Below are 27897 nucleotides of genomic sequence, written 5' to 3' on the forward strand. Positions count from 1 at the left end.
TTTCAAGTGGAAGTACTTTTATTTCAAGGCACCGTAATGAGCTAAAATACCTCTCCTTCCATGTGTGAAAATCCTGCACGGTGATCTTGGCCATCAGGAGTATGGAAAACAAACTTTGGTAATACACACGTGACTGTGTCTGATGGCATGCGTGTTACAGGGCCTGACATCGCCACCATAACTGACAACTTTGGAACGGGCCCTACTGTGCCCATCTCCCAAAAGGACAGAGAGGTGAACTGAACACTTATAATTAAGAAGAGCCAGTAGGGCAGGGGACCCTGAAAACTAAAAGTCCGTGTAAACGTGGCAGCGTTGGTGTCTCCCCTCCTGCTTCTCTTCCTCCTCACTGCTTCTCCTCCTCCTCACTCAAGTTGGCATTCTCCTGGAGTGCGGACGGCAGCTTGCTCTGCAAAAGGGCCGCCAGTTTTTTGGATGTCTTTTTGAGGAGCGTGCTGCCCGGGTGGGCACTATTCACGTGCAGGTACAGGTCCTCCTGGGTGGGGCCCGTGTAGCCGCAGTCCTCGCAGACGTACAGCTTGTCCCTGCGCTGCTTGTAGGCGTACTGCTGCTGCACCCCGTGGATTTTCTTCAGGTGGGACTCCAAGGAGCAGCGCTGGGTGAAGGCTTTGTTGCAGACATCACATTTGTAGGGACGAATGCCTGCAAGGACGAGGGGCAGATACATCATCGGTTGGTCACAGCCAAGCCAGAGCCTCCTGACTATGAAGCCACTAAAAAATCATCATGAGCAAGGATGCACGGCAACATGAGGAAAGCGATTAGAGCAGGAGACAAAGCTGTCTAACGTCCGCGCGGGCAAACCTAGCACAAATGGGTGCCAATGCAGCAAAAAAATGCCACCTGCCTTTGGGAGGAAGATTTTTACTCTTCCAACTTGTACACCTGATTTTATTTTAAAGTGGGCCAAGTACACTTTGTTTTTGTATTATTTGGTGTAGGTTTCCCGAGAAACAGACCCTGAGACAAAGATTCCAGTACAAGTAGTTTATTTGAGAAGCGATCCCAGGAAGCACCTGTAGGGGAATGAAGGAGTAGGGCACGGCAGGAAAGGAGCCAGTCACTGTGAGGGGCACCAGGGTCCCATCTTGCTGGGCAGCTCGGGAGACAGCACAGAACACGCCCTCAGAGTGATCCTGGCAGCCCCTGGGTGGAGCCAAGTCTCACTCCCCAGCATGTCTGGCCTGCCTCGTGTAGACAGAGTGAGCTACGGTGGGAAAGCCCTCAGGCTGCGGGGGCGGGCAGCTGCAACTTGGACAGGTGTGCCCAGAAATGGCAGGGGCTGAGGACATCGGCAGGATACTAGTGGCATCTGCTACAGTTATGAAAATCGTTTCCAAACTAGATCTTGTGCTGGCTTTAGAATTAGTGGGACTTGCCTTCTAGCGAGAGGTGACATGTACAATATACACCAGGGAGGGAGCTCAGCCCTATCAAAGCACAGTCATTCCTGCCTCCATTATTGGGCACTCGCCCCGGCCGTGTGCAGTCAGAAGGTCAGAGAAAGAAAGGTAAGCATAGACCGTGTGTGTGCGTGTGGGTGTGTCATAGACTATTTAGATGAGCTTGGACAGACAGTATTTTACATACTTGCTAGAGCCTCTGAATAGCCTAGATAGTTTATTGAAATCTTAACTCATTTCTCCTAAGACCAATTCAGTGGGTCTGGGAGATCTAGGGGGTCTGGGGCAGGGATCACAAGTTTGTATTTTTAACAAATGTCCCTGAACATTCCAATGTTTAATTGGCTTTTGGGAACCACCAGTGGTAAGATTCTGGTTCTGGCCCTGCCTGAGGTCAGGTGCCGCCCCTAGACCTGGCAGCTGGACAGGAACCTCGCAATCAAACAGAAGGTTGGAATGGGTCTGTATGGGCCCTCAGATCATCTCAGAGCCTAGGACGGGAGGGCTGCCACCTGGGGGAAGCCCTGAAGCCCCATACAGATTCCTGGGACTGCCTCAGGGACCCCAGGCACTAGGTCTAGGGCTGGAGTTAGGAAGCTGCATTTTATTTTTACATTGAAAAAATGTAACTAGTTGTTTATATCTAAAAGTATTATGCTCCCAGGTTTAAGGTGCAAAATAACATTAAATTAAAAAAAATAAAAGCTCCTTCTTTCACCCCATGCATCTCTTCTTCCTTCAGTCCCAACTGTCAACAGTTTCTTGTGATTCTTCATGTTTTCAACAAACTATACACACACACACACACACAAAGATTAATAATGCAAAGCTTTGGAGAGAGGGTCTGGAATGTGGGGAAGGCCATTGGGTCCTTTTTTCTCTCTCTGCTCGCCACCTCCAAACACCTTCCAGTATTAATGATAATTTTCACACTAACTGTGGCTCTTTGGGGAGTGGGATAACAGACCTCCCACCTTTTCCCTTTTTTTTTTTTTTTTTGAGACAGAGTCTCCCTTTGTTGCCCAGGCTAGAGTAAGTGCCGTGGCGGCAGCCTAGCTCACAGCAACCTCAAACTCCTGGGCTCAAGTGATCCTCCTGTCTCAGCCTCCCAAGTGGCTGGGACTACAGGCATGCACCACCATGCCCAGCTAATTTTTTCTCTATATATTAGTTGGCCAATTAATTTCTTTCTATTTATAACAGAGACTGGGGTCTCACTCTTGCTCAGGCTGGTTTCGAACTCCTGACCTGGAGCAATCCGCCCGCCTCAGCCTCCCAGAGTGCTAGGATTACAGGTGTGAGCCACCTCGCCTGGCTGACCTTTTTTCTCTTAAAACTATTCTTGGGCTGAGATTAAGTTGACATGAGGAAGGCCCCTGCCTCAGGCACAAAATTTAAGGGCACAACAAAAAACTCGGTGATCAAGGTAAAGAATATTTTAAGGCACAATTTTACAAAACAAAATACTGAATGAATGGATGAACCCTCCTGGCCCTAGGAAAGACAGGCCACCTCTTTGGGACTAGTTTTCCCACTTTAGCTTTCATGTTTGCTCTGTAATGCACACTTTGTGTTTACGTGGTGGCAGACAGCCGGCTCCCGCCACCCCTGGCAGATCAAGCAACAAACCTGATTTCAAACCTGCAACTCATCAGAACAGGAATTCACCTGGAGACCAGGTGCTCCTTCCAACAGTTAATGGAAATGACCTGCTGCTCTTTTGAAACATCCAAACCAAAAATATGGGGAAACCAGTACACTTACATCAGGCTTTAACCTGGACACAACAAAATTCGGAGGGTTCCCACCCCCAAAGGTGATCTGGAAGGAGAAGTGCTCCCTAGGAGAGGCCAGCCATGCCACAACTAAGCCCAGTGTGCACAGGGCCAAGCCTCGGTCCCCTCTCCATTCAACACACCCTCTGAGCATTCTCTGTGGGGCGAGCACCCAGCAAGACCTGGACAGCAAAGGCTAGAAGATTTTAAAGCCCCACACCATTACGACAATGGAGAATGCGGATGACAGCCGTGTGGGGTTTTCTTCCAGGGAGGAGGTGATATTTGAGCCTGGCTTGGAGGATGAGTGACTTGCAGACGTGCAGATGGAAAGGAGATGGAAGGCCCTGGAAGCTCTAGGTATGGCATTTTTGATTTTGACAAAAATGTGCTGCTCTGCACCCCAGCACTCCTGCCCCTCCACACCCCCGTGTAAATACCACCATTTACCCCTCACTCATGGGTGCAGGCAGACACTGTCATGTGGCAGCCCCTTGGGGACCCTATCTAGGCTTGGGAACAAGCCTCTCCCTCCTGGAGAACCCCCATTCCCAACACGCTCAGGGGGATGAATGTGGCCAGAGAGAAGTCCTGGGCAAGAGGGTCTGATGCTAAACCCCAGCCCTGAAAGAAACATCAGGGCTTACCCATCCTGATGCTCTCGAGCAAACGCCAACCTTGCCTGCATCTAAAGCAAGATACAAGAACTGAAAAGCACCATCCGTGCACCAGACATCATTAACCTACTGATATCTACACGAGTACCAGAGTCCAAGGCCATTGAAAAGCCAGGCACTGCAGATCTGCCACTCATTAACTGAGTCCATGTGCAGGTTGCTTAATCCCCTCCATGGCTCAGTTTCCTCACCTGTAAAATGGGGATCATATTCTCACCCTTTGTATAGCTGTTGTAAGAATTAGCCAAGATATGCCACGTTCTCAATGGGATACAGCTTTAAGAGCTTACAATCCAGCTCAACCTAATGCAAATATGCCCCATGCATAAGCTAGCTGGTAGGCACATGAGTAGTTCATATTTATTTTTAAACTACACCAGTATGTACACTTTTTATATTTGTATGTGCTTTTGGGGGGCTATTATTTCACAACAATAAAAAAGGATAATTTTTTAAAATGTGGTCACTAGGCGGCTGGTAGAGGAGAGAGGAGATTTCTTACAGTCTGCCAGAGTCCTGTATTACCTAGTCCAAAAAATATTGTTTGCTGGGTTATCAAAAAGAGTTTCTTCTTTTCAACTTTTCTACTCCTAATAGCAAATCAAACTTCCTATCACAAATCCCCAAAGAAAATTCCTCATTATTGGAACTTTCCGCTTGCTCTCCTTGCTATAGCTCAACTGCTCCTTTATCCAAATGTGAAGATTTTTATAGGCTTCCTGTGGGAGTGGACATTTACAGCAATCTCCTTGGAAGGCAATTTGGCAATGTCCATAAAGAATCATAATGTATCTACCCTTTGGCCCAGAAATTCCACTTCAGGGAAATGATCCCATAGAAAGACTCACATTGGTAGGGAAAAGACATACAAAATATATTATTGGTAGTATTGCCTGAAATTAAAAAAAAAAAAAAAGAAATCTGCAAATGGGAACAGGTGTGATCAACTTGGGAACAGGAAAAGTACCGTGCCTCCACATTGAAAATTTTGTCACGATTTTGTATTAAGAAATGCTCTGACATTTGTTAAAAAAAAAAAAAAAAAGTGAGGTGTGTCTATCTGTGCAGATACAAAACAAGCTCCAAAAGATATACTACATGAAAAAAGCAATGTGCATCCAAAACTTCTGGGGGAAAAATAATGAACAGTGGTTTGTTTCCAGGAGTAGAAGTGGAACTTGGTGTAAAAAATTAAGCAGTCCTAATTTTTTTTCGCCCCTAATGAACAAATTACTTTTCTTTAGCTGAAACATAAATTAAGATAAAAGGAAAATAAAAAATGAAACAGCGAGGAGAGACAGTTTGAGAGCTAGAGGAGGCAGTGCTGCAAGACAGCATTCAGGCCACTAGGAGTGGAGGTCACTTAATTCCTTTTCCTTCATCTGCCCCGCTTCAAACTACTCCCAATCTGCATTTTCCCCAATCCAGTCAATTCTTCCCTTTAGGCTCCAAACAAAGACACCATTGTTTTCTTACTTCAATCAAGATGGGATTTGTTAGCCTTCTCCTCCCTCTCATTGTAGCCCCAGACAGATAAGGCAAGAGGCATCCCATGGGCACCCCAGCACTGCAGCTTGGCCCCTGCCCCCCCTCCCCCCACCTGGAGAATCTGAATTCCTCTCTATGGAATCCAGCAGCTTCCACAGGAATGGCCGGTGCCTTGAATGAGTCAGAGTGTAAAGTCATAACAGACATGGGTTTATGACGTCCCCTAGCCAAACCCCCGCCCAAGACTTGAGTGGGGAACCCCACTCCACTGTTTACAGTGGCTTACTTTCTTCTCTATAGCTTTTTATACTGTCTGAAGTCTTTTGCAGAATAAGTTGTCATCTTACAAATGAGCAAAATAAAAATACTTTCCATAAGTGCTGTACGTGACCAAGCCTGGCACACAGGGCCACTCCCTAGGCACGACTCTGCACTGCCCGCACGTTCCCAGGTGCTGCTGGGCTGCGGACCACACTTGGGGCAGGGAGGGCATGGACACTCAGTGCAGAGTCCAGCACATGCAAGTGTTGGTTATTATCCTTTACTTTAAAATACAGGTCCCCCCTCCCCCATCAAAAGCAAATCATCTACTTCAACGAACAGCCATTCTTAGGAAGCATCCCAGCTGGTTCAACCTAAAACACTTAAATAAATCCAAAAGAATATTCTATAAAAACAGGCCCATGATGTTTTTTCCCCGGGCTGTGAACTGAATATGCATTCGTTTCTTGAAAGCTCACGCCTCCTCTATTGGGACTTGAGTTGAGTCAGCAGGCATCATTTCCCACACTGGCCTCAGGGACCCTGTCAATGTCACTGTAAAACAGCAACTCCTTCGATCATGTGGAATGGACGAAGCTGGTTCCCACCCGGACCCCTGGCCTGGGGCCCCTGCATGTCCCTAGCTGTCGTGTGTGTGGCGGCAGCTAACAGGGCCTGGCTGTTTCTTCTCTAAGGAATGGGCACCGGGTGAGTGACCCCCCCAGATGCCCGGGGGAATGCCTGCCCTCAGCCAGTGTCTGCCTGAAACGGGTGTGGAAATGGAGCGGGTCAACTCGGGGGTCCGTCACTCACACTCCAGAGCCCCCTGGGGTGAGGCTGAGGCTGGACTCCAGCTGAGAGCACAGCCTCTGCCCCCTGTCCCACCACCCTCCTCCTCCACCCTCAAATCCGACCCAAGACGACCTGGAAGCCCGAGACAACCTAAAGCCACTTGTTTGCTGACATATTTTCACAAAACGTTATGGGTTTTTTCTGCACCAGTTGGTTTCCTTCTTCCAGTCTTCAGTCAGATGTCATTTGACTAACACCCCCTTCCCATCACACACTGTCTCTCTCTCTCACACACACAGCCCCCACACCCCTCTGATTTACCTTTACTTGGTGAAGTCGTATCCAAAAAAGAAGTTCTAATCTTTTCTTTCATCTGCTTGGATATTAATGCAAGACATTTTCAGGCTCTAGTTTCCCTGGATCTTTTTCAAGATGTTTCCTTATGTTTTGAGTCTTTCCTTAGGTTCCCTGTTTGCTCAGGAGTTGCAGGAGATAAGAAGAGATTGGGCGGGGCGGGGTGGGGGGCAGGGAGGGGGTGTCGGTGGTCGGTGTTACAGATTAACCCTGATTCTCTACTCCACTGTTTTTGCCCACTTCATCTACATCATAGCTATGATTCTCCAACGAAGTGCCCTGGGGTCCCAGATAAGTCTCTAAACTGGTCACAGACTGGTCTAACTGGACTGCTAGCAAATGTACCCCTCACTCAACTGTCTGCTGTGTTTATGTTAATGTTTATATCTCTGTGTTTGGACTAAATACAACATTACTTATAACTGTCAATAGCGAAACCCCAACATTCACAGCTCAGTCAAAGGCTGAGACCAAATTCCCACTGAACTCTGGTGAGATCTTTTGGAGCCGGTGAGGTTGGTTCACATCAACTAAAACAATGTCCGAGAACCCCACATTTTTGCTCACTGTACTGACCGTCCCTTTCGGACAGAGCTCAAGAGATGCAGAGCTGGCCTGTTCCTCCAGCTCACAGCACCATGGCCTGCCGGAGTTGGCTACCAGCTGATGTGTGAAGAAGCCTCTTTCTGGTCCATTATTCCTTGGAGGCACATCTCCATCAGAAAATAGATCAAGGCAGGGGAAATAAATCCAAAACATTTCCATAATCTTATCTGTTAATTATTTTAAGACTCAAATTATGATAAAATTTTTTGTTGTTCATTTTTTTTTTTGAGACAGAGTCTCACTCACTCTGTTGCCTGGGCTAGAGTGCCATGGCGTCAGCCCAGCTCACAGCAACCTCAAACTCCTGGGCTCAAGCAATCCTCCTGCCTCAGCCTCCCAAGTAGCTGGGACTACAGGCATGCACCACCATGCCCAGCTTATTTTTTCTATATATTTTTAGTTGTCCAATTAATTAATTAATTAATTAATTATTTTTTTGAGACAAAGTTTCACTTTGTTGCCCAGGCTAGAGTGAGTGCCGTGGCGTCAGCCTAGCTCACAGCAACCTCAAACTCCTGGGCTCAAGCAATCCTACTGCCTCAGCCTCCCGAGTAGCTGGGACTACAGGCATGCACCACCATACTCGGCTAATTTTTTCTATATATATTAGTTGGCCAATTAATTTCTTTCTATTTATAGTAGAGATGGGGTCTCCCTTTTGCTTAGGCTGGTTTCGAACTCCTGACTTCGAGCAATCTGCCCACCTAGGCCTCCCAGAGTGCTAGGATTACAGATGTGAGCTACAGCCCCGGCCTAATTTCTATTTTTAGTAGAGACGGGGTCTTGCTCAGGCTGGTTAAGAACTCCTGACCTTCCTTGAGCGATCCTCCTACTTCCCACTTCGGCCTCCCAGAGTGCTAGGATTACAGGCGTGAGCCACCGTGCCCGGCCTGTTGTTTATTTTTAATCCTCCTACCTCAGCCTCCCAAGTAGCTGGGATTACATGCATGTGGCACCACACCTGGCCTATTTTTCTATTTTTTTGTAGTGATGAGGTCTTGCTATATTGCATAGGCTGATCTTGAACTCCTGGCCTTAAGTGATCCTCCTGCCTTGGGCTTCCAAAGTGCTAGGATTACAGGCTTAAGCTCCTATGCCCAGCTGAATTATGATTAAATTTTTTAAAATGGTTATCTATAGATTGCAATTATCAGTCAGTGTTGTCCAATAGAAATTAAAATGCAAGCCACTTTATAATTTAAAATTTTCTTGTAGAAACAGGTGAAATGAATTTTAATAATATAGTTTGCTTAACTCAATATATCCAAAATATTACCATCTCAACATGAAATCCCTATTAAACATTGAAATGTTTATGTTCTTTCTTTGCCTTAAGTCTTGAAATCTAGTGTCCATGTTACACTTCCAACACCCCTCAACTTGGACCAGCCACACCTCTGGGGCCCAGGAGCCACACGTGGCCAGCGGCTGCTGTCCCGGCCAACACAGCTCTGTTTTCCATTCCTAGATGCCGCCCAAGTGCCAGCCTTTCCCCTAATGGCATAACTGTGTAAAAGCCTTTGGGAAGCATCAGGTGGAAGATGTTTTTTATTCACCAACTTGAGTGATTTTCAGCACCCCCATAAGAGTCACTAGAAGAGCAGGAGATGGAGAGAACCTGGGCACCTCAGGCCAGGTCCAAGGACGTGCAGGTTCTTGCTCACTCTGTGGGCAGAGGGTATCTTAGCACCACTGAACCCATATGCTCACAGGCTCCTCTACAACCTACTACAACCCCACGCTGGAGTGTGCAGTTCATGGTAGGTTCACAGTTTCCCTTTATCTCATCTTCCTCCAGAAGCAAGCAGGCTTCTAGAAACTGCAATGGGGCAGGCTGATGATGCTCCCTCCTCAGGGAGGATGCTGAGGAAGGCACTGGGAGGCAGAGGGGGCGGAGAAGGGGATTCTAGAGAAGATAAAAGACCATGAACTCTGGGACCAGCCAGTTATGGTTCCCAACTTCACCACATAAAGGTTGTCTGAGCCCCCTGAGCCTCGTGTTTTCCTCATCTGTGAAATGGGGGTAATAACAGGACCGAGTTCTTGGGGTAGTTTGAGATGACAGGAGACACTGAGGGCCTGGCATGAAGGACAGTGACCATGCTCAGCTTGCTTCCATCTGGAGCTGTGTTACCTTCTGAAAGGTCTCCCATTCTCTGCTGAGCCACCCTCACCTGCTCACTCTCTGCCTCCCAGGGGCAGACACTGTCACCGTCCCACCCAGACCCCTCATCTCAGACAGTCCCTGCGTCTCTCTGCCTAAGGATGCTCCCCAGGAAATAAGACAGTGATGGGACAGGCAGTGGGTGGGAAGAAATGCCTGGGAGTTGAGGGTCCTAGGACCTTGGACCCCCCCAGCAAGGAGGAATGGGGGTTGACAGAGCAACCTGGAGTGCATTCCATGGGGTTCTTTAGAGGGTCCCCAGCAGGACTGTGCCCAGGTTGCCCACAGCGATAACCCACTCATTATTCACATGCTCTGATTGGCCCTCCCTTCTTCCCCTCCCCACCCCTCACTGTGCTTCCTGGGATCATTTCCCTTATAAACTCCCCACACCCAATCCTTGCATCAGGGCCTGCTACTAGGGCAACCCAAACTAAGACACTCCCCATCTGCAATGCTCTTCCTCCTCTGTCTGACCACAGAAATCTTGCTCATCCTTCAAGGCCCAGGTGAAAGGCCACCTCCTCTGAGAAGCCTCCCTGGTATGCTGTCAGAAAGAATGCACCTTCCAGTACTTTCAAGTGGTATGTGCCACTTTTTCTTCTGTCTGGCACATCTTTTGTTTTGCTGTGTCACAGTCAAATGTCTGAGTTATTTCTCCCTGTTGGCTGAGATCTCCATGAGCACAGAGCTGAGTCCTAGGGCCTGTTACACCTCACGTCCTCAGGAAACCTCTGCCAGTTATTGCAACGTTTACTACTGCTACTAAGTAATATTTACTAAGCACTTACAATGTACAAAGCACTTTATATGTAATTTTTATCCCGAAACCTCACAACCATCCCTTTAGGTGATAGGAATTAAAATCGTCATGCCCATTGTAGAGATGGAAAAACTAAGGTGAAAAGATAAGTAATTTAGACAAAGTCTCACAGTCCGCTAACTCAGACCTGGAATTCTTCGCTACTGTGTGACTGACTCAATTTGTAAACTCTTCTCTAAGGAGCTGTCAGTGCCGAGTATTTGCTAGCCCCCATCGATGGAGAATTAATCACAGATGAGGCCACTCCATCAGCTCAGCGTTCCTTCAATTGAAGGTACCAACAGCCAGCCATGCTCCCTGAGCCCCCTTCACTATGTCCTAGAGGCCACGGCTGGGGAGTGACCACAGAGTCTAGCAGGAGAATCAGGCCATGTCTTCAAGGACATCCCCAGAAAGGAAGAGCCAAGAAACCCTCCAGGGCAACCACTGACAAGCAACTTAATGAGTGGTCCCCATATCCTCCTGTCCCTGGGGGTCAGGTGTCCACGGGCCCAGCCCACCAGTGCCCTGCCACTCCCTAAGCATTCTTCCCATCCTGACCTCATTGGCCTTGGAGAGGTCAACTTTTTACTGATTCACTGGTGCTGGGGATTTTAAAAAAGCAGCCTTACAGCCAGACCCCAAAGTGCACACACTATAGGATTCCATCTACCTCACGTTCAAAAATAAGCAACAGTAATTTCATGGTGGGAGAAGCCATGATAGTGGTTCCCCTTGGAGGGCAGGAGGGAGAGACTGGGAAGGGCAGTGACTTCTGGGGGCTGGAAAGAGTCTGTTTTTTGGTACGGCTGCTAGTTGCATAGGTGTGTCCACTTTGCAGAACTTCCTAAATCTGTTGAGCTAAGCACTTAGGATGTGTGTACTTTTCTGGATGTATGTTACACTTAAATGAAAAGTTCGTTTTGGAAAAAGTGTTTAAAAAGGAAAAAAAAAAAAAAGAGAAGAAACATTTTAGGATGCCAACCCACTCTCCAAGGTGGAGGACACTCTTCCCAGGCCCAGGAGGCAGCACACGGCTGGTGCTCTAAGAGCAATCAGGTGTGATATGAACTATAAAGAAAATGGGATGCAGGGGACCTAAGAAAGGCACTGTGGGGGGCTGAGTAGCTCGGAGCCCCATCTGGAGGGAGGAGCAAGCACTTTCCCAGCCCCACCAAAGCGCCCAGGGGAAACCCTAAACTCTGAGCGGGATCATGGGACTGCAGACGGCAAATCCTACCGGATGGGGTGCATGGGTGGGGGTGGGCTGGGGTGATCTGAGGTGCCCTGTGACAGGAGGAGAGGCTGGGCTGGGATAGGATGGGATTTGAAACTGGGATCCAGACTGTGGCAGCTCTGCTTGCAGCCCTTCGAGATGAGAGATGTAGAGTCTGGATTTCATCCTGCCCAGAGCTGGGCATTTCTCAGCAGGGAAGTGGCACTCTTAGAACCTCCTCGAGGGGTCACTCTGGCTAAGGTGTGGACAACAGGGTTCAAACAGGGAGGCCCAGACGCTAGATGTTTCTAAGATCAAAGTAAGGATGCTGTGGCCAATCAGAGGGTCTGGGAGGGAGGCCAGAGGGGACCTGGGACTCTGTGGAATGGGCCCACACGCCACACATCAGGAGACACAAGGGGAAGGAAGGGAAGGAGGTGTTGCCCACCGGGCTCACGCAGGAGGCTCAGGTCAGCTGGAAGGGAGCTGGGCATTTCCTTCTTCCCGCCCCTCGAGAAGAACAGGACTCTAGTCTGAGATAGGGTGACTTCCCCAGAGAGAGGCATAAAATACTCACAGTGGGACCACAGTAACCACGTTCCAGCAGCCACGACCCAGGAGGCCGAACCATGCCAGCCCCACAATCTGTGTCATGACAGTAATTCTCAGAACACTTCCAGCCAGTGATTTGTTTTGAGCCTCACTAGAACTCATGTCATTATGCCCATCTTACAGGGGCAAAAAAACAGGCTATGAGAGGTGGCTTGCCTGCCCAAGGTAACACACACAGCAGGTGGCAAAGTCAGGAGGTGAACTCAGACTGGGGGGGGAGGTTGTTGCAAATGCCCCATCCTGTGATCTTTCCAGAAAGACACTCTCTATACTCCCCACTTGGTTCTTCGGTGGGAAAGGAACAGGCAGTCTTGGCCAGAATAACAAAACCAAGTGCAAAAGCACATGCCCCCTGCTCACCTGTGTGCGTGCGGACGTGTCTCTTCAGGTCGAAGGTGTCGTTGAAGCCCTTGCCGCAGAAGGTGCACAGGTGTCTCTTTACCTGGTTGTGGCACTTGAGGTGACGGTTGAGCATGCGCTGCAGGCGGAAGCCCTTGCCACACAGGTCGCAGCTGTGGGTCACCGAGTCGCCGCAGGTGCCTGTGGTGAACTGGGACAGACAGAGGCCGTGAGGGTCCCCGTGCAGGTGGGCACGTCCCGGTGGGCCCACCAGGGAGACCCGCCTCCCTGTGTCTCGAGCTTTGGCCTGTCTATGGCTTCTGCCCCTGAAAATTCCAAGCAGGTTTTGGCTTTGGGGAAGGTGAAACTATAGCTGGCGGTTCCTCCCAGTATTCATTCTCCCCTTCTTCCCTAGAACAGAATTCCGATTTCTAGCTGGTCACACTGCCTTACAACAGCTTTACAACAAGCATGGTCGTGTAACTACCTGGCCCACGGGACAGAAATCTCCTTGGGGAGGAAAGAATGGTGCCCTCTCCCTTCCTTACTCATTCCTGCTGCAAACCCTCCAGGGCAACCAATGACAAGCAACTTAATGAGTGGTCCCCATATCCTCCTGCCCCTGGGGGTTGGTTAGGTGTCCACGGGCCCAGCCCACCACCCAGCCACTCCCTGAGCATTCTCCCCACCCCGACCTCATGGCTGGCATGGCCTCGCAGAGGTCAACCTTTTACTGACTCACTGGTGCTAGGGATTAAAAACAGAAGCCTCATGGCCAGACCCAAAAGAGTGCACACCATAGGATTCCAGCTACCTCACGTTCAAGAATAAAGAACAGTAATTGGGCCAAGAGGTGGAAACACGTCCTGAGGATGGAGAAGCAGAAAGGAAGGAGTCTGGGTCTTAACGACGCCACGGAGCCTGTTACAGATAGTCCCCAAAGAGCCACAATCCACTCCTTCCACCCTGAACCTGCAGGCTGTTCCATCCACCCAGAGATGGACACGACTTTCCTCCCCTTGACACTGGGTGTACTTATGACCCCTTGGACCAATAGAGAGCAGCAATGATGTGTCAGTTCCAGGGCTTTTTTTTTTTTCTTTTGTCTAGATTCTAATGTGCATCAGTTCCAGGTCTTTTTTTTTTTTTTAAGACAGAGTCTCACTCTGTTGCCCAGGCTAGAGTGAGTGCCGTGGCATCAGCCTAGCTCACAGCAACCTCAAACTCCTGGGCTCAAGCAATCCTACTGCCTCAGCCTCCTGAGTAGCTGGGACTACAGGCATGTGCCACCATGCCCAGCTAATTTTTTCTATATATATTAGTTGGCCAATTAATTTCTTTCTATTTATAGTAGAGACGGGGTCTCGCTCTCGCTCAGGCTGGTTTCAAACTCCTGGCCTCAAGCAATCTGCCTGCCTCAGCCTCCCAGATTGCTAGGATTACAGGCGTGAGCCACCCCGCCCGGCCAGTTCCAGGTCTTAAGTGACCTTGCAGTTTCTACTTCTTCCCTCTTAGAACCCAGCTGCCCTGTAAGAAGTCCGAGGCCTCCATGCTGTGAGGAAGGCCAAGCTAGCTGTGTGGAGAGCCAGAGGCCACATGGAGGAGCACCGAAGGGCCAGAGATGAACAAAGCCTCACTGGACCTTCTAGCCCAACCTAGGGCTGCTACCAACTGAGTGAATGACCCCAGAGTAAGACCGCCTAGCTGAGCCGTGCCCTAGTTCCTGACCCACAAAATCATGAACACGCAAAATTATCATTTTGGAAAATGACTTGATCAAGATCCCACAGCTTCATCATCAGTTAAACCATAACCGAACTCCAGTGTCCAGACTCCCTGCCCAGTGCTGTCTCTAAAGAAGAAAACTAAATCTATATTTATGTGATGAAAAATACAAGATCTGATATATTCAAAGGTTACCAATTCAGATCCTTTAGTAGATAGATCCAATTGCTCTGCCAAAATTCTGTTCATAAAAAGGCCTAAAAAATCTACTTTCACCCAAAGATCATGAGCAAGAAGGTTGGTCCTTTCCAGGCTCCACACTCTCCTTGCCTCAAATACCCTCCTCCTTTCATCCAGCCTGGGCACTGTCCTCCCCCCTAAGGCCCAGCTTGATTGCTCCCTTGTTGCTGCAGCCTTCTCCAAATACTGCAGCCCATGCCCAAAAGGCTCGCTGTCCCCCTTGGACCAGTGCCTTGCAGATGCCAGCATGCCCACGCACCCCCTGGGGGTCTTGTTAAAATGCAGGTTCTGATCTGGGTCTGTAGGGGTGTGCGGCGCTGCATTTCTAACCAGCACCCAGGAGATGCCACTGCGGCTGGTCCACGCACCGCACTTGAGAAGTGGGACTAGAACGCTAGCCCTCACAGAGTTCATACTTCATTCCATCTCCTTCTAGGGGTTTGCTACACACGCAGTTTAAAACTCAAGGCCTTTGGGACAACCAGCAAGTGCTCAGTCACGTCCCCGCCTCCCTACCCCATGCCCCATACCTAGCCCAGGGCCAGCGCCCAGTGAGCGTGCGTTGATGGGCAGCTGGGAGCAGGTGGCGGGATGCAAAGAGACTCAAGGGAGGCACAAGACCCCAGAACGAGGTTTCCCAGGCAGCCTCCTCCACCAGCAGTGCATGCTCATTTGCTCGGAGCTTAATTTGCCTCGGTGAACACTGACAAGTGCCTGATCTGCATGCAATGGCCCTGTGCACAGAGCTGGAGGCAGCACAGTCACTGAGGCCACTGACATCTAAGAGGCCCAGGTGTAATGGGTACCTGGGAGGGCACCTACGCTGGGCATGGAAGATGCTTCTACAGGAAGGGAGCTCCTCAGCCAGATAAAGATGAGGAAGAAGAGAGGGGCCATGGCAAAGAAGCCCTCCAGGAGAGGATGGTGGGAATGGGAGCTGTGTGCAGTTCAGCGTGGCTGGCCTGAGCCTGGGAGAGCAGCTGATGACGAGAGCAGTGGTGGCTGAGAAGGGCAGTGTCCCCTAATGGAGCTGGAATATAGTTAGAGGGCAGAAGGGAGCCACGGAGGGGAAGGGAAGACAGCCACAGGGGTTGAGTTTGATGACCCAATGGGAGGCTGTCCTGGATCCCCAACTGCCTCACTTCCCAGAACAGCTACTGTCCTCACCCCCCACCAAACGGGAGGGCTGGCCCTTAGCCTGAGGGAGACCCCACTGTGCACGAGCCTTTCCTAGCTCCTTGCCCAGCAGTCCCCTTCCTAGTCAAAGACTAACTATGGCCCTCTAAGTACTTTGAGCTTCTCAAGGCCAAGTCTACACAGATAAAGGAAGGACATCTAAGAGGTGGTGAGAGGCTAATGAAATAGAATGTAGACAACCAACCTTGGTAATTCCAACTAATTAAAAATTAATTCCAGGTAAAAGCTAGAACTTTCTGTTGAAATCTTCTTGAATGTGCCCAAGGACTCGCCAGCCACAGTTAAAACCCGAACTCTTGTTTACTTTGAACATTTTGGTAAATTCCTATTTTTAAAAGGCTCTGCATGTAATATAGATACCTCCCATTACAGTCCAGAGTGAAAATCTCAAATCGCTGGCATTATTTTGTATGACACGAATAAAATCTTGAAGGGCCCAGGGAAGGGAAATGAGTTGACAATTTAAGGGAGTACAAGGCCAGAAGATCATCTGACCAAGACACAGAAATAGGGGAGAAAATGGGAATGGGGAATGGGGTTGGAGACTGAGGTGCCTCATTCCCCAGGGGAACCTTTCCTGTTTTTGTTTTGTTTTTTAAGAGTAAAACCAGAAATTCTCCAAGTATCCCTGAGCAGAGGCAATTTTTCCATTTCTCCACTTTCACCTATAACCCCATATCGCAGCAGAGAAAACTGAGTCACCAAGAAGTGGCTCATTTAGGGAATTCACTCCAAGGTGCACCCTCTATTTCCTGAAGCCCCACTTGCCACACTTACAATCAATCCAGCCACCAGACATTAACAAATTATATTTAAAGTCTGAAGAGAGCCTTGTTGAAGATGTAAGGTTAACTAAATGACTGATGAAACCAGACTATTTCACTTTCCAGAAAGAAGGGATATTTGTAAGATAAATTGCTAAACAGGAAATATATCCCAAGGCACATGTCTTGTGCCTTGAAATTTGGTCTGTAATAGCAAAAAGCTGGAAACTACCTATATGTCCATCAATAGGGACTTACTCAACTTCCAGCCATGTCAGTTAACCCTCATGGATGTCCAGTCCAGTCAAGCCCCAGAAGACCCCAGCTCTAGCTGTCATCAAGAGAAATCCCAAGCAAGAACCGCCCAGCAGAGCCCCGTCATTCCACAGAAGTGGGAGGTATGATAATAAACTATTTCAGCTACTAAATTTGGAGTTATTTGTAAAGCAGGAATAAATTAACTGGAATGGTAATAAACACATGAATCTCTCCAGAAAACCAGATCTGCCCCATGTCTACGTGCTCTCTCTCAGGATGGGCTGCATGATACAGGAGATACATCTGATTCCTGGAATGATGTCCCATGGGCCAGAGGACTGGTTCTCCTTCCCTGCATCATGGGTCGGCTCACCGGGCAAAACTTTATTCTGTTTACACAGGCTTGTACCTAACATTTTACCTCCTAAAAGTTCAAAAAGGAGTTAACCAATTTTACCTTGTTCCTCCACTCTACAAGTAGTAGACCAAACTTAGTTACATCTTAGTCACGTTAGTTATAAACCAATAGTGCAAGAGAGAGACAAGAAACTCTGAGGGATCGAATACAAACCTAGACCTGGCTCACTGTGTGATGTAGGATGTCATTTAACACCCCTAGGTCACGATTTCCCCACATATAAAACAACAAAATGGTATCAGATGATCTCCTCAGCAGCACAAGAAGCTAAGACCAGGGTCTGTTTTCCAACTTCCTAAGTTCCACTCCTGTACCACCACTTACAGACTGTGGGATGTAGGCAAGCTACTTAACTTCTCTGAGCCTTAATTTCATCAGCTGCAAATCATGGATAATATCAATATTTGCTTCTTGGAAATACATTAAGGAATTAAATAAGAAAACCTACTTAAGGCCAGGCGCGGTGGCTCACGCCTATAATCCTAGCACTCTGGGAGGCCGAGGTGGGCGGATTGTTCGAGGTCCGGAGTTTGAAACCAGCCTGAGCAAGAGCAAGACCCCGTCTCTACTATAAATAGAAAGAAATTAATTGGCCAACTAATATATATATAGAAAAAATTAGCTGGGCATGGTGGCGCATGCCTGTAGTCCCAGCTACTCGGGAGGCTGAGGCAGCAGGATTGCTTGAGCCCAGGAGTTTGAGGTTGCTGTGAGCTAGGCTGATGCCACGGCATTCACTCTAGCCTGGGCAACAAAGCGAGACTCTGTCTCAAAAAAAAAAAAAAAAAAAAAAAAATAATAATAATAATAATAAAAGAAAACCTACTTAAAAAAGACCTGGTGCTCCATCAGTCCTGTTATAGTTAGACCAGTTCCAAAATCCTATGATCCTAAATAAAAGATAATTCATCAAAATCCCTTGTTTCTCAATTTGCTTTTGATTTTTTCTCTCTAATGGCAGAAAAAGGGAACTAAGATTCAGAGTGAGCCACAAGGCCCCTGTTCTTCATCCGCAACTCTGATCCCAAAATCTCTGAAAGCCAATATTCTCATACTTCCCATGAGAAGAGGGGAAATACCATAATCATGAAAACCAACATTCTCGCCTATCTCCCTTGGCAGGGAAATCTGATCTGAGCTGATGTAAAAATATGCACAGACTTTATTCTGTCAATATTCATGTGTTCTGATACAGAAATTATTAACATATTTAATTATAAGGTACTCATCCAGACCCACCAGGGTGGTTTTACACCACGCTACCTCCTGAAAAAGCTTAATAGTCTCACCCTTAATTCAAAACTAATAAATACCTTGCAAAAGGCTTATTAATGAAGTGGGGAAGCTACCCTAGATGGTGAGAAATAACATCAGTTTGGAAATTAATTTGGGGCAAGAAAGGTAAAGAGAGAATGAGCAACTCTCCAACCCCCAAAACTGGTGGTTTTCTGCTCACTGTCCCTGTTTTCTGTGGGGTCTCGGCTTTCATTTTAAAAAACATGCAAAATTCTCCTGAGATTTCTTCCTCTAAAAAACAGACCTCTGCAGCAAAAACAAACCAATCATTGTATCGGGGCTGCTGAAATGTCAGGAGTATCCAGGGAGGCAGGGACTTCAGGTGACTAACTTCAAAGCTGGCTGAGATCACTTATCTCTCAAACTTCTAATGAAAAAAACAACAACAAAAAAGAACAACTCTTTATTTTCTGTTGATGCTTCCACCAGACAAGTTCATAAAACTAATGGTCCCATTTCCTGTGGGAGGATACTGTGAGTCCAGGGCTACCTTCTGGTGGCCTTTTGGATAAGATCGCCACTGACATGTTTGCTATGTTTGAATGCTCAAAACATGCTAAGCCTATTTCCTCAATCTTTTTGGGATTCAGGTCCCCTCCTGGTCCCATGTACCATTTCTTCAGGCGTTACAACTTCCCAGCAGGGCAGGATGGAGAGCCTCCTTGAATGCAGAGGTAACAATGGAAATATGTCCTTATAACCCAGAAGAAGAAACTGAGGCTCAGAGATCTACCCTACCCATGGCCATATGATTTATAGTTGCCTACACTGAGATTTTTTTTTTTTTTGAGACAAAGTCTCACTCTGTTGCCTGGGCTAGAGTGCCGTGGCATCAGCCCAACTCACAGCAACCTCAAACTCCTGGGCTCAGGCGATCCTCCTGCCTCAGCCTCCCAAGTAGCTGGGACTATAGGCATGCGCCACCATGCCCGGCTAATTTTTTCTATATATTTTTAGTTGGCCAATTAATTTCTTTCTATTTATAGTAGAGACGGCATCTCACTCTTGCTCAGGCTGGTCTTGAACTCCTGAGCTCAAGCAATCCACCCGCCTCAGCCTCCCAGAGTGCTAGGATTATAAGCGTGAGCCACCTCGCCCGGCCCACACTGAGATTTTTAATGTCTCAGTCTATTGTCTGCAAAACTTGTATCTACACTTCCCTTAGGATAGGTCCGCAGGAGGTCTAGACATGATGAGAGGGAGGGGGAAGGGGTATGAATCCCTTGTCCGTCTCATATGGTGAGGGATAGCTTCAGATTCCATAATATCGGACTGCCCACACCAACAGTTAAGGCGCCAAAGCCACTTGTGCACTGTGGCTACCATACTGGAGGGTACAGTTGTCCCACAATGCAATACAACAATGCTGAAAAATTAAGGATCCTTGGATTGAGCTTTGCCACAAGCAACTGTGAGGAACTCAACAAAAACTCTCTGGGATTTCCCTTTCCCACCCTGAAAGTAAGGAGATTGGGACTGGGCGTGGTGGCTCACGCCTGTAATCCTAGCACTCTGGGAGGTCAAGGCGGGTGGATCCTTTGAGCTCAGGAGTTCCGAGACCAGCCTGAGCAAAAGCCAGACGTTGTCTCCATTAAAAAAATAGAAGGAAATTAGCTGGACAACTAAAAGTATATATATATATACATATACATATATATATACATATATATATGTAAAAATGAGCCAGGCATGGTGGCGCATGCCTGTAGTCCCAGTTACTTGGGAGGCTGACGCAGGAGGATTGCTTGAGCCCAGGAGTTTGAGGTTGCTGTGAGCTAGCCTGACGCCACGACACTCTAGCCCAGGCAACGCAGTGAGACTCTGTCTCAAAAAAAAAAAAAAAAAAAAAGAGATTGGGCCACATAAGCTTTAAAGGTTCCTGTAGTAGATCCAATATGGATGCTCAGTACCTATTCCACCTCCTTGTGGCAGGCCTTCTTGTACTGCAGAAGTGAGACAGCTAGAAACTACATTTCCCAGACTCCTTTGCAGCTAAGGTTTGAGCACTACAGGGAGATTTCGATTCCCCCCTGAGTTAGTTGCACAGAGGCAGGCAAGAGGCAGTGCTCTTGCACTCTGCAATAGCAGAAGCATCATAATGCAGGAGCCAACAGCCACAGCTCCCTAGGTGGCCCAGTTCTGTAGGGTGGCTCTGAGAGTCATTTCTGAGAGCTCAACTTGGCCTTTCTTTAGTCCATTTAGTACCTTTCTCTCCTTAAACTAGCTACAGTGGATTCTGCTGTCTGCAGCTAAACCCATTATAGTCCTTCTGAAAAATAAAAATTCACTTTGCCTACATTCAAGTTTAAAACTGGTACAATTAATACATATTGTTCTCTTATTTCTTTTTCCCCCTTTTAATTAATTTAAGCTTTATCAAGCATCCGTTCCAAGCATTTTTCTAGATTTCCCTTTTCTTCTTGCTTCCTACATTCTCCTCCAAATGCTGTCACTCCTGTCTAGGGACTGCTGACTTCTTCCCCTCCCTATATTCTTGTTCTATGTTGACTTATGTCCTGTGAGTCAGGTGTTACTGCACTGGGGTGCTGGGGAACATAAGCCCAATAGGAAGCATTACCTGGCTCTGATGGATCTAGAGTTGAAAAGAGAAATCTGGTTGGCCAAATGAATAGGCAGGAAGATGGTCTGCAAGTTACAAGCGGGCAGGGGTAGGGGCATTCAGTTCTGTCTTTGGAGACAGAAGACAAGAGGGAAGGAGTTTGGGTGGAGCTTATGTTCCCCAGACAGGTCTTTAAAAACTACTTAAATCCATGATTCCTAGCAATACTTAGAGATAACTAATTGGCCATTGCTGGAGAATTCAGGTCAACCAACTATCTTCGTTTTATGAATGAAGGTAAATAGAGGGAATCAAACATTATTCTGCTTTTCCTAAATGAACCATCCCACTGGGAAACCACACAGTATATTAGAGGAAGTATCTCTCTACAGAAATACATCAGCTAATATAGAATATCGCTGTTTTTAAATTTTTTTTTTTTTGTAGAAACAAAATCTCCCTAAAGTTGCCCAGTCTAGTCTCAAACTCTTTTCCTCAAGCAATCCTCCCATCTCCACCTCCCAAAGTGTTGAGATTATAGCCTGGGCTACCACACCCAGTTTATTGGGGTTCTAGAACATCAATAATCCAAAATATTTAGGCCCCGAGCATCAACAGCTGCTAACATCACAAAAAGAGAGATAACCAGGCCAGTGTGGTGGCTCACGCCTATAATCCTAGCACTTTGGGAGGCCAAGAGTTCAGGAGTTTGAGACCAGCTTGAGCAAAAGTAAGAACCCTGCCTCTACCAAAAAATAGACAAATTAGCCAGGCTTGGTGGCGTATGGCTGTAGTTCCAGCTACCTGGGAGGCTAAGGCAGGAGGATCTTGTGAGCTCAGGAGTTTCTAGGTTGCAGTGAGCTATAACATGCCACTGCACTCTATCTCAGACAACAAAGCAAGACTCTCTCCCTAAAGGAAAAAAAGAGAGAGAGAGAGAGAGAGAGAGAGAGAGAGAACCAAATATTAAGTGCCTCTTGATAGAACAGACACCTTCAGCTGGGCGTGGTAGCTCACGCCTGCAATCCTAGCTCTCTGGGAGGCTGAGGTGGGCGGATCGCTTGAGGTCAGGAGTTCGATACCAGCCTGAGCAAGAGCGAGACCCCCGTCTCTACTATAAATAGAAAGAAATTAATTGGCCAACTAATATATCTAGAAAAAATTAGCTGGGCATGGTGGTGCATGCCTGTAGTCCCAACTACTTGGGAGGCTGGGGCAGGAGGATCGCTTGAGCCCAGGAGATTGAGGTTGCTGTGAGCTAGGCTGATGCCACAGCACTCACTCTAGCCTGGGCAACAAAGTGAGACTCTGTCTCAAAAAAAAAAAGAAGAACAGACACTTTCATTGTGACATACTCTAACCAAACTAAAATAAATCTGATCAAGCATATAGAGCCGTGTTGTCCAATATAACTTTCTGTGGCGATAGAAAAAAAAAATTCTATTCTGCACTGTTTAAATACAGTAGCCACTAGTCACACATGGCTTCTGAGCAGTTGAAAGGTAGCTAGTGCAACTGAGGAACTTAATTTTTAGTCTAACTTAATTCGAAAAGCAGCTCAGCTATAGATCCAACTACCCATTTAGAGAAAGCCTAGGGGACTGAGGAATGTCAAACACTGTGGTGATGCATTCAGCAAAATCCAGACTATTGGGAATTCTACAAAATTCCCCAGAGACATACTGCTCTGCCTTTGATTTCCTGTTTCTCTACCCCACAGCTAGGAGACCTGCAAATGGGTCACAGCACAAAAGGATTCAAAGGGACTTGACACTCTTTCCTGAAGGTACATCATCTCCCCACCCCAATCTGTTTGGTAAATTACAGAATCCTCAGTAGTAAAGAAACACTTCCACAGCCCATCCTGAGGCACACAGTCAAAAGGCAGGTAGGCTGGGAAAGGCCAAGCTTCCTAACCTGCACCTGGGATTCCTTTCCAGCTCCACTCAACATAATCAGGCTGTGGAATCCCTGGTGCAGGCAAAAAAATGTTAGATGTTAAAAACTGCTGTACGTCGCTGTCAGCTAACCTCCCATTAGGTCCTGTTTCCTGCCCTTCAGCCACCAGACCTGAGTCCTTTCCACGCTCCAGCTGTGGGGCTCAACCCATGCCTCCCTCAGGCCTGCTGCCCCTCTTCCTTCTCCACAACTTTCAAACCCACATCAAGAAACCTTCCCACTCAGAATTGATCACACTTTTCCTTGTGCTTCAGGCTTAGCATTCACTTTCCTGCAACAGAGTTAATAATATTGTGTCTCCTCCCAACCCAAATAATACCTACAATTAGTGGGCACATACCACGTTCCACCCTTAACTCATTCATCCTCACAGCTCTAGGAGGTAGGTATCATTATTACTCCCATTTTACAGATAGGGAAACTGAGGCCCAGAAGGATGAACAACTTGCTCAAAGTCACACAAATAAGAAGAGAAAAAGCCAGAGCTTAGATGCTTAACTGCTACTGCCAGACAATTCTGCAAGGAACACCAGGGTGGGAGCATTTTTAGCTCCAGCTGCCTTGTATATGGCAGGCACTCTATAATGTTAGATGGGATGAGTGCTGCCTGTCTGTGCCTGGCACTTGCTCAAACCTGCCCTTCCTGGGAGCCCACTGCCCAGCGTCTTCAACTTATTAAAACTAAGTCATTAAGCAATCCACTATGTATGGGCCTCATTCTTGAGTTGCTTTCCTCCTCTTCTGTTAAAAAAACGAATTCTTAGAGAAACTCTGCGGGTTCAACATTCCTTGCAAAGAACTTGAGAGTCACACAACGTGCTAAGTCACAGGCAATTTGGTCAGTCATTTGAAAACTGCCAATACTGAGACTGATAATTCTGGAGGCTTGAAGCAAGTTAATACCAAGATGTCTCCTTTCTTGGGGTAGTGGCAGAGAGAAGGAACACGAATATCCTCAGTAAATAGTAACTCCCTTCAGTAAATAAAAACTATGGAATGAGGGCTTCTTGTTAACGGTTCCGGAGCAAACTGTGCCACTCCCTGCCCCTAGCACACAGGCAAGATCTTGGAAATAAAATTGGTTTATTTATTCCTTTATCCAGCGTTCCAATGGCCTTGTTCGCCTCAGGCAAGAAAGAGAGATCACCTAAAATGTTGGTTAAGAGACTGGATCTTTCTCATCTACCACTTTCTCTCCAGGGGAATCCAGGCATTTGGGGAACAGAGGGGCAAATTGGCTACAGACACTCCCAAAACAACGTTGCAATTGTCCTTCCAGCCTTGCATAAATATGCAAGTGGGACACAGTAGAATTTCCCGAAGGGAAAAGCTACTAGCCTCAGGTAAACAATTCCCTCCCACTTAACCCCACCAGGCCCAGAAAAGCCTCAGGCCAGCTGACTTTGAACCTAAACCTCATACTTACCGTTAAGCAGCCGGCCCGCACGGTGCCGGCGGCATCCTTTAAAGAGATCTTTTCCTTCGAATTCCAGATCAAGCCTCAAGCCTCAATTCATAACCAAATGCGCCGGGGCCCACCCGGGAGGCAAACCCTGGGAACCAGGAATGTGCTTAGGGGAGGGATGGCCTCTCCCAGGAAAATGCGCGCAGCTTTCTCAACCCGCGGCAAACGCCAGGGTTTCCCTCCCGGCGGTACTCCACTCAGGCCAGGGCGGCGGGCACGCTCTGCAGCACCCTGGAATTTCCACCTATACCAGGGCCTTCGGCGCACACAGCGTCGCACTATGGCACGCTAGCCTAGGGACTGGGTCATGTGATTCTTACCCCCCCATCCACTCCCCACCCCAGCTCCAGCTGAGTCAGTGGAATAGGATTCCTTAATCTTGGAGGGTAGCGGATACTTTTGAGCAAGGCCATCATGGAAGTTCTGTCCAGGAAAGCGCAGCTGAGCGTCCGGATTAAGATGTTGCCTACAATTCCAGAATACTCAAGGGGGCCCCCGAAGCGCGACCACAGAGGGGAACAGACACTCTAATCCATTGGGGTAGAGGCGCTAAGGAAACCTGCAGTTGGACTCTTTTATCCATCAATTTAATTCAAGAAGATTTGAGAGAAATGACAAATCGAATGTGCCAAGCACAGACCTCCTGTCTAACAGGCACTGGGAGGGAATAGCTGTTGTGAGAGGCCTACTATGTGCCAAGCTGCCGCCACTGTCCTGAACACAAGGACGAGTGTGAAACTCTCAGAATCACAAGGCGCAAGGAACTGCATCCCAGGGGGTGGAATTTCCGAGAGCCCGGGTCCCTCCTTTCTGACCCCAAGAACCCCGACAGCTCGGTTATTCTTCAAGCCTTGTGCGCAGAAAGGGCTGCTGGAGGAAGGTGCCTTTTCGGCAGTTCCAGAGGCCACACTGGGCACCCGGCTTCGGGCGGACCGAGGCCCTCTCAGAGCCGGCCGCGGGCGCAGCGGCGCGGGCGGCTGCCCAGCCCGCGGGAGGACGCGCCGAGGCGCCCTGGCCGCGGCCCAGGGGCAGGTGCAGGAGCGGCGCGACGGGTGCCTGGGTGCGCGGGCGGGCGCGGCAGGGAGGGGCGCGGCCCCGGGAGCCTGACGCCAGGGCGTGGTGCAGGTGGCGGCGGGGGCAGAGTCGACACCGTACCTTGATTTTCGACCTGGCAACCGGGCGCTGCTTCGCCGCCAGGTGTCCATCGGGGCCCTCGGCGTCGCCGGGCTCGGGGGTTTCGCGCTCGGGGGCGTGCGGGGACGAGCTGCTCTCGGCGCCTCCAGGCTCCCCCGCGCTGCTGCTGCTGCTGCCGCCGCTGCTGCTGCCGCCGTCGCTGCGGCAGTCCTCGTGGGGGTCGTGGAGCAGGCGGCCCAGGCCCACTGCGGGGACAGGGGCCGCGCCCCGAGACAAACGCGCGTCGTCAGGCTCGGACGCCCGCGGCAGTTTGACCTGCGGGCGGTGCCGCCGCGTCCCCGCCCCGGACCTGGGCACCCCGCCAAGTGGGCAACGTCGCGGGGGTGGGCTAGGAGGCCCCGGCTCGGCCCCCCGAGCTAGTTCGGGGTGCTGGAGGGCGCTCCTCAGCACGTGCCCTCAGTGCCAGCCCCCGCGCCCACGAGGAACTGCGTGCCGTGCGCGGCGGAGGACCCCGCGCGCCAAGTTTCCTCTCCGGGCGGGGTAGGCGTGTCTGGCCTCTCCCCAGCTAGCCCCAGAGGGGCTGGTGGACCTTTGGGCACCCTCATGAGAACGTGGGATCAGAGGTGGCCCCAGCTGGCTTTCAACCCCTCCCTGGGCCAGCTCAGCCCGCGCTGCAGCCAACGGTCCCGCCGCCGGGCAATTAGAGGCTCTCACCAGGGGGAAGGGGGCGCCGAACGTCCCGGCTTCCAGCCTCTCACGCCCCACCCTCCCCCGCCTGGAAGACTCCTGCGTGCCCCTCGGAAGAGGGGGAGGAGGTGGGGAGCCCAGCCCCGGGAGAGGAGCAGACAAGACCCGCCACCCCTTCCCCCACCCGGGAGCCCAGCGCCCAGGCCCGGCCCCGGCGCAGCGCTCACCTGGGATGTAGGTGTCGGCCCTTTTCTCATCCGGGAGCTCATCCCAGCTGCGGATCGAGACCCCCGGGCCCCTCCTCTTCACCAGGAAGACTTTGGGCATGGTGGGGTCCCCTCTCCCGACTGCAGCCCCCTCTTTCCAGCTGCCACCCGCTAGGGGCGGCGGCGGCTTGGTCCCCGGCTCCTGGCGGCCGGAGCCCGCCTTCCCGCCTCGCCTGCCCTCTCTCTCCACCCCCAGCCGCGACGCGGCCCAGCCTCTCCCCCGCTCGCCTAGCGACTCCCAGCCTTCCGGCTCGGCGACACCTATGCCTTAAATCGCGGGTGAGACCACGCCGGGGAAAAAGTTTCATAAGGTGGAATAGAAAAGGCACCAGGAAACTTATGAGTGAGCATGCGCTCTGCAACATAACGGTGTCAACAAGCTCGCTACCTGTCCGACCGGTTCCGGCGGCCGGGGCTGCCTGTTCCAGCCCTTCCTTAGGCATGAATGTTTGCAAAAGAATTTAAAGTCTGTTCTTACCCCCTCCCCTTTTTAAAAAGAGGAAGAACATTTTTTAATCAACCCCCTCGCCCATTCCTCCATCGCATGCACCTCAGGGCGAACTCTTCTAGGTAAACCCCAGGTCCGCCTCCCAGGGCACCCCCCGCCCCCGCTAGTTGGGGCCTTCCACGAGCTCCCCCCACCCCCCCGTGAATTTGTCTCCGACAAGCAAGCCAGAAAATGGCTCAGTTCCTCCGGCGGATCGTTCCTGGGGCTTGCTGAAATCTGAAATCTCCGCAGTCGGGAGGCGGGGGCGGGGGGCGCGAGGGGAGACGCCCCAGGACTCTGATCTGATAAGGGGGGACTCGGGGGCTTGAGCTCCGCATCCACTACAACGGCCCCTCAAATAAACATAAAAATAAATTTTAAAATTCAGCATCTTTAGAACACGTTATTTTACTGATTTGTATCATACGATCTTAAGAAAAACAAGGTTTGCTCTGCCAAAGCAGCTTCCACCCCAAGACGTTGCACCTCAAAACCCCATCGCCCCAAATAAACACGCAATAGGAGAAACAAAGGCCAAGCGCATGTTACGCAAACGCAGCTTCGAAACACGCCTCCAATCCTCGCCCACTCCCACTATAGCCTCCCCTGACCACCCAATCCCCAAATTCTGGGTCTGGGAAATACCTTTCCAGGAAGCCAGTAAAGTGAGGATTGACTACACCTTCTCGCCGCACCTACCGGGGACGTGGCTGGAAAGCTTTGTATTTATTTTTATTTTTGTCTTTTCCTATCTATGCCTGGAGGGGAGGGGAGAGAGGTAAGGGGAGTTGGTAAAAGATGCCAAGTTTCTAAAACAAATGTAAAAATAAAATAAAATAAAATAAAATAAAATAAAATAAAATAAAATAAAATAAAATAAAATAAAATAAAACAAATGTGCCCACGTTGGGGATCGCGCTGCCCTTCCCAA

At 49.3% G+C, this 27897-nt stretch overlaps 1 protein-coding gene across 1 annotated transcript; it reads right to left on the reverse strand.

The window, feature by feature from the left end:
- Positions 1-26873, reverse strand: OVOL2 (ovo like zinc finger 2). Its single transcript, XM_012780166.2, has 4 exons — positions 26441-26873; positions 25548-25771; positions 12532-12721; positions 1-663 (listed from the first exon to the last, which is right to left on the reverse strand). Exons 1-4 carry the CDS (start codon positions 26538-26540, stop codon positions 347-349), a joined length of 831 nt encoding a protein of 276 aa, XP_012635620.1. The 5' UTR covers positions 26541-26873; the 3' UTR covers positions 1-346.
- Between the last annotated feature and the right edge of the window lie 1024 nt (positions 26874-27897).

This window comes from Microcebus murinus, chromosome 16 (assembly GCF_040939455.1).
Source record: "Microcebus murinus isolate Inina chromosome 16, M.murinus_Inina_mat1.0, whole genome shotgun sequence".
Classification (NCBI taxonomy): Eukaryota; Metazoa; Chordata; class Mammalia; order Primates; family Cheirogaleidae; genus Microcebus; species Microcebus murinus.